The sequence below is a fragment of the Puntigrus tetrazona genome, chromosome 20 (genome assembly GCF_018831695.1).
Source record: "Puntigrus tetrazona isolate hp1 chromosome 20, ASM1883169v1, whole genome shotgun sequence".
NCBI classification, from domain to species: domain Eukaryota; kingdom Metazoa; phylum Chordata; class Actinopteri; order Cypriniformes; family Cyprinidae; genus Puntigrus; species Puntigrus tetrazona.
The window spans coordinates 25,882,661-25,890,160 of record NC_056718.1 but is presented as its reverse complement, the minus strand read 5'-3'; the positions used below and the strand labels follow the sequence as shown (position 1 = coordinate 25,890,160).

At 43.5% G+C, this 7,500-nt stretch overlaps 2 protein-coding genes across 9 annotated transcripts in view; one reads left to right on the top strand and one right to left on the bottom strand.

Annotated features, from left to right (window-relative positions):
* The window catches only part of pak5 (p21 protein (Cdc42/Rac)-activated kinase 5), a 46,904-nt gene extending 44,912 nt beyond the window's left edge, over nucleotides 1-1,992 (top strand). For 5 of the 6 annotated variants that reach the window (XM_043218661.1, XM_043218662.1, XM_043218663.1 and 2 more), the window contains one exon: nucleotides 2-686. In XM_043218661.1, coding sequence (XP_043074596.1) covers nucleotides 2-157 — 156 coding nt within the window. In that variant the 3' untranslated portion in view covers nucleotides 158-686. Of the gene's footprint in view, nucleotide 1; nucleotides 687-1,855 lie in introns of those variants that run through there. The other variant, XM_043218660.1, reaches the window with a different exon arrangement.
* Nucleotides 1,312-7,500, bottom strand: part of lamp5 (lysosomal associated membrane protein family member 5) — a 9,339-nt gene continuing 3,150 nt past the window's right edge. The window contains exon 6 of one of the 3 annotated variants that reach the window (XM_043218665.1): nucleotides 1,312-2,708. In XM_043218665.1, coding sequence (XP_043074600.1) covers nucleotides 2,530-2,708 — 179 coding nt within the window. In that variant the 3' untranslated portion in view covers nucleotides 1,312-2,529. Of the gene's footprint in view, nucleotides 2,709-6,796; nucleotides 7,272-7,500 lie in introns of those variants that run through there. The other 2 variants (XM_043218666.1, XM_043218667.1) reach the window with 2 other exon arrangements.

Below are 7,500 nucleotides of genomic sequence, written 5' to 3'. Positions count from 1 at the left end.
GGTGTCCTCGGTTCTGCGGGCGTTCCTGGACCTGATGCTGGTTCGAGAGCCGTCTCAGAGGGCCTCGGCCCCGGAGCTGCTCCAGCACTCGTTCCTGAAGCTGTCGGGGCCCCCGGCCTGCATCGTCCCTCTGATGCGTCACTACCGCCACCGCTAGTCTCAGACGTCTTCTCACGCTAATGAGAAGATGTATTTTAGAGCAATTGTAAGTTTTACTTGTACAGTTTTGATAAACGGCAGTATTTTTGTTGTGATGTCACCATGGTGAAATGGGCAGTATTACCTAGAACCTGAGAGTTTCTGCAAAATAACCACAACAATAATTATAGACTTTCCTACTGTTTATATTTGGTTTTTTTGAAGATGGCCATTGCAGACAGATGAATCCGAATATATTTATTTATTCTACGTTTGTAGGTCGCGCCAGAGTTTTCTACGCTGGTTTGGTTCTGGTTTTCAGTAGTGTGGCCTTTTCACGCTCATTCTCACGCGCGATCTCTAGCAATATTCGGCACAATCCTCGCGTGTTTCCTCGTGGCGTCTCACCCGTGTCTCATGGCTCACTGTGATGATCTGGAAATGCGTGTTTCTGTAGGACTCTTCAGATCCGCTGTCGCGTCGCTTTTGTACGGTGATCCTGCATGTGTGTCACTAAGAGCTGCTTTCAATAAAAAAACACAAACGCACGTGTCCCGCTGGGCTTCTTTCCTGATGACCTCCGACCTCGTGACTGTGCCTCTTTTACCATTTATTTAATGATATTAAAGATTATATAAAAAATATGCCTGCTGGAAATAATTGGATCAATGCGACCAAAAACTAGGTACATGTTCAGACATCAAATAATAATCATCAACGGTATGTGTGCAGGGTTATTATAGTTAACCAAAACTAAAACTAATCCTGTTACTTAAGCGTCTCTGAAACTGAAAGTACTGTACATGGAAACGTTTTAAAAAGCCTTAAAATCGTAATGAAAACAGAAAATGAAAATTAGAACTCAAACACAAATTATAAATGATGTGTAAGAAACTAATATCTATGATGCTGTCAGTTTTCTTTCAAGAACCCAAAAACCCAGTGATTTCCTTCAAACTCGTTTGGTCTTTCAGTCCATAGAGAACGAGTCATTAATATCATCAGTATTTAGTTTATTTGAAACAAATGAAGCATCTAATACGTTTTGAATTATTTTCATCAATTCCGAAAATGATTCCTAGCTTGAAAAAAGCTGAATCAAATTTTCGTTAAAGTAAGTTTACAAGAAACATGCTTCTATACGGTTTTGAAAGCATGACATAAAACCAAGGAAACGGTTCAACAAAAAACCAAGGTTTATTCAGGAATCTGAACATGCTGGAATGATCTGAGCTGCAGAGAAACACGGCACACATCCAACAGCAGAACTTTAAGAAGCCTTTATGATGGAAGCATAAATCAGCGGCCGGCAGAAGCCGTGTTTTTAATTGAGCGCCGGCGACGTGGGATCAATAACGGCCTCGGCGCCCGAGACTCCAGACATCGATCTCAGAGCATCGCAGCTCATTTGTGGAAATCTTTAATGCCAGTGATGTTACTGCTGTCCGGCCGCTTCTTATTGATTCTCCATTCATCTCCGTGTCGTCTTTGATTCTGATGGATCTTTGCCTTTTTCAGCCGGAAAACAAAAACCTCAAAGATCTTCTAAAAGTCCTCCCGGTCCGTTTCACACACACTTCAGTACACGGACAGACGTTTAGCAAATCATTACATCTTCAATAATCACAAAATAAGCAATAATCATGAAATAATTATCAATAAATAGTTGTACTTTATTCTTATCCTTCAAGCGATTTAAATATCTCTATTTTTACAGTGATTGTGGAAAACGACGTACGTGATGAGAGAAGCGTCTACAGGACATCTAACATCTAGACAAGACATCTGTACGAAAACCTTTTTCCACCGCAATAAGAAGAAAATTCAGTCGAGATATAAAGAGAAAGAACTGCAAGATGTTAACTCACAATTCTTTTTCTCTTCAGATCTTGTTACAGCTCACTATATAGATTTTTTTTCTCAGAAAACTAAGTGTACATCACGCATTTGACTTTTCTTTCTTTCTTTTCACTCTGGTTTCTAAAGTTTACAATTCAGATTCAGTTCAGAGGTTTACATCGTGCAACTCACTTTGTTTTTACGATTTCTAAATTTACATTTTTGACTTTTTTTTCTTTAAATTCTAGGACTTTATTACACAATTGACGTTTTTGTCGAAAAATTTTTTTCTTCACAGCTCCAGGGTCACATCTTACCGTAGCTACGGAATAAAAGGTAATTGTGTGTTAATCTCACAATTATGGCTTTTTTTTCCCAGTTGCTCACATTTATGAGTTTATACCTTTCAATTCTGAGAAAAAGTGGCAATTACCTTTCTAATTATTTTGAATTCTACGGTGGAAATGGGCTTCCACACAATGGACACACAGAACCCAGACAGAAAGGAGGAGCACTGAGACGTCTGGACGGGTGCGAGTGCATAGAGAGTCTTCACATGTTCTTGTAGAGCGAGCGGTCACGAGGAAGCTGCGGCTGCTGCGAGGCGCTCAGTTTGAGGTGGAAGTGATAAACGGAGATGGTGATGACGATGATGAGGCCCAGGATGAGACCCAACACCAGCGGCAGGGTCTGCTCCAGCTGCTCCCGCTGATCCGTGATGCATTTATACGCTGCAGGAGAAGAGAGCGGTCCAAACCAACACAGCCGTGTGAATCACACGGTTAAAACACACTTCCTGTCCTCAACTTCCTCTCAAGAAACATGATTGTAATACGATAAAATATGGAGCACAAAACTAAGGGTCATATGGGTTCATTTCTTCTGAAAGCTGAATAAATATGTTTTTCATTGGGCTTTTTAGGAAAGGACAATTTAACCAGAATTTGAAAATGCTTGAAGAATTGGTAACTTATTTCTACACATAAATATATGTTTTGGATCTGTATAAATGTAGTTACAACTGTGTTGCACATCAAAGTAACCCCAATTGTTTTCCATGCAATTTGACAAACATCTGGTGAAATATCTTAATAAAACTTAAGCAGTAAAAATCAGTGAGAAACCCATTTAACCCTCATTAGGATTAGAACACTAATACAATACAAGAAAATGATTACGTTTTTCACACATTTTATATATTTTTTTTACACAAATCCTTTGGGCAGAATTTGACTCCAGACTCAGAAGTCGAATGTGGTTTTGAACCCAACAGCAGGGCTTTAAACACACAGACGCAGACTGAAGCATTGGTTCTGCTCACTCAGCAGCGCGAGGGACGCCCCGCGGGACCCTGCTTTTGTTCCTGTGCTGAAGAAACGGCCCATAAATCACCAGGACTATAAAAGGAAGAGTAACACACACTGCAGTAAACAGCCATTTTACCCTCAGCATGAGTCAGAACGACACGCTCCAACACACACTCAGCCCGAGGGTCACTGACGGGTCACTGCTACAAACTACAACCTACTAACCCACCCACAAAAACACAGCATCAAACCACTTAACCACAGCATTTAACCACAAAAACACTGCATTGGAACACAAAACCAGCAAACAGCTAAAATACAGCAAAAAAACACTGCATCCAATCACAAAACCCCTGCAATGAACCACATGAACGCTGCATAGAACAAAAACACTTCCACATCCACTAAACCACCGCCTCCAACCACTAAACCACCGCCTCCAACCACTAAACCTCCGCATCCAACCACTAAACCTCCGCATCCAACCACTAAACCTCCACATCCAACCACTAAACCTCCACATCCAACCACTAAACCTCCACATCCAACCACTAAACCACCGCATCCAACCACTAAACCACCGCATCCAACCACTGCATCCAACCACTAAACCGCCGCATTCAACCACCAAACCACCTCATCCAACCACTAAACCTCCACATTCAACCACTAAACCACCGCATCCAACCACTAAACCACCGCATCCAACCACTAAACCTCCACATCCAACCACTAAACCACCGCATCCAACCACTAAACCTCCACATCCAACTACTAAACCACCGCATCCAACCACTAAACCTCCACATCCAACCACTAAACCTCCACATCCAACCACTAAACCTCCACATCCAACCACTAAACCACCGCATCCAACCACTAAACCTCCACATCCAACCACTAAACCACCGCATCCAACCACTAAACCACTGCCTCCAACCATCAAACCACACTATTCAATCACAAAACCACACCATCCTTCCACAAAACCTCCACATCCAACCACTAAACCTCCACATCCAACCACTAAACCAACGCATCCAACCACTAAACCAACGCATCCAACCACTAAACCTCCACATCCAACCACTAAACCTCCACATCCAACCACTAAACCACCGCATCCAACCACTAAACCTCCACATCCAACCACTAAACCACCGCATCCAACCACTAAACCACTGCCTCCAACCATCAAACCACACTATTCAATCACAAAACCACACCATCCTTCCACAAAACCTCCACATCCAACCACTAAACCTCCACATCCAACCACTAAACCAACGCATCCAACCACTAAACCTCCACATCCAACCACTAAACCTCCACATCCAACCACTAAACCAACGCATCCAACCACTAAACCTCCACATCCAACCACTAAACCTCCACATCCAACCACTAAACCACCGCATCCAACCACTGCATCCAACCACTAAACCGCCGCATTCAACCACCAAACCACCTCATCCAACCACTAAACCTCCACATTCAACCACTAAACCACCGCATCCAACCACTAAACCACCGCATCCAACCACTAAACCTCCACATCCAACCACTAAACCACCGCATCCAACCACTAAACCTCCACATCCAACTACTAAACCACCGCATCCAACCACTAAACCTCCACATCCAACCACTAAACCTCCACATCCAACCACTAAACCTCCACATCCAACCACTAAACCACCGCATCCAACCACTAAACCTCCACATCCAACCACTAAACCACCGCATCCAACCACTAAACCACTGCCTCCAACCATCAAACCACACTATTCAATCACAAAACCACACCATCCTTCCACAAAACCTCCACATCCAACCACTAAACCTCCACATCCAACCACTAAACCAACGCATCCAACCACTAAACCAACGCATCCAACCACTAAACCTCCACATCCAACCACTAAACCTCCACATCCAACCACTAAACCACCGCATCCAACCACTAAACCTCCACATCCAACCACTAAACCACCGCATCCAACCACTAAACCACTGCCTCCAACCATCAAACCACACTATTCAATCACAAAACCACACCATCCTTCCACAAAACCTCCACATCCAACCACTAAACCTCCACATCCAACCACTAAACCAACGCATCCAACCACTAAACCTCCACATCCAACCACTAAACCTCCACATCCAACCACTAAACCAACGCATCCAACCACTAAACCTCCACATCCAACCACTAAACCTCCACATCCAACCACTAAACCACCGCATCCAACCACTAAACCACTGCCTCCAACCACTAAACCACTGCCTCCAACCATCAAACCACACTATTCAATCACAAAACCACACCATCCTTCCACAAAACCTCCACATCCAACCACTAAACCTCCACATCCAACCACTAAACCAACGCATCCAACCACTAAACCTCCACATCCAACCACTAAACCTCCACATCCAACCACTAAACCTCCACATCCAACCACTAAACCACCGCATCCAACCACTAAACCTCCACATCCAACCACTAAACCACCGCATCCAACCACTAAACCACTGCCTCCAACCATCAAACCACACTATTCAATCACAAAACCACACCATCCTTCCACAAAACCTCCACATCCAACCACTAAACCTCCACATCCAACCACTAAACCAACGCATCCAACCACTAAACCTCCACATCCAACCACTAAACCTCCACATCCAACCACTAAACCACCGCCTCCAACCACTAAACCACTGCCTCCAACCACTAAACCACTGCCTCCAACCATCAAACCACACTATTCAATCACAAAACCACACCATCCTTCCACAAAACCTCCACATCCAACCACTAAACCTCCACATCCAACCACTAAACCAACGCATCCAACCACTAAACCTCCACATCCAACCACTAAACCTCCACATCCAACCACTAAACCTCCACATCCAACCACTAAACCACCGCATCCAACCACTAAACCTCCACATCCAACCACTAAACCACCGCATCCAACCACTAAACCACTGCCTCCAACCATCAAACCACACTATTCAATCACAAAACCACACCATCCTTCCACAAAACCTCCACATCCAACCACTAAACCTCCACATCCAACCACTAAACCAACGCATCCAACCACTAAACCTCCACATCCAACCACTAAACCTCCACATCCAACCACTAAACCACCGCCTCCAACCACTAAACCACTGCCTCCAACCACTAAACCACTGCCTCCAACCATCAAACCACACTATTCAATCACAAAACCACACCATCCTTCCACAAAACCTCTGCATCCAACCACTAAACCACAGAATTGCTGCATCTAAACCACAGCATCCAACCAGAAAAATACCACATCTAACCACTACACCACAAAACCGCTGCTTCTTAAACCCTGCATCCAACCACAAAACACAGTGGAATAGAGAACCTGTAAACCATCTAAACACTAAACCTCCACATCCAACCACTGAACCATCAAACCATGAAAACGTCCAGCGCCGCTGAGCTTCAGGTGTCGTGAGATTGAGCTCCTGCTCACAGATCTTTCCCGTCCTCTATCTCTCCATCACTTCTCCTCTCATCTATGATCTGACTTTCAAAGCAAAGACAAATGACAAAAACCCCACAAACCCCCTGAAGCTCATTTATGCACTGAATCAAATGATGACTGCTAGGAAGTTCATTGACATTAATCCTGAAGCGTCTTTAAGATTTTTGTTTTTTGATCATTTTGATTTAAAGCAAACAATTTGTATTTTATTGTCTTTTAATGATTACCTTTATTTGCTCTTATAAATATATTGTACAGTAGGTAGAGAATCTCTGAAAACAGCACCTTTTCATCTCAGAGCCATTTAAACAAACGTTCACTCTGTTGACTGAGCTACAAAATTACAGCCATGTTTATAAAAATGTACAATAATTTATTATTTTGGCACCATTTTCTAAGGTTTGCTCTCTGGAGAAAATACTGGCTTTGTTCCTGTTTTCTGCTTCTGCTGGAAAAAAACCAGAGGAATTGAACATTGTAATTATAATTGTGTGTGTGTTGATATCAGTGTGTGTGTGTGTGTTCTGTGTGTGTGTGTGCGTGCGTGCGTGCGTGCGTGTGTGTGTGTGTGTGTGTGTTCTGTGTGTGTGTGCGTGTGTGTGTGTGTGTGTCACTGTGCGTGTGAGTGTGTGTGTGTGCGTGTGAGTGTGTGTGTGTGTGTGTGTGTGTGTGTTCTG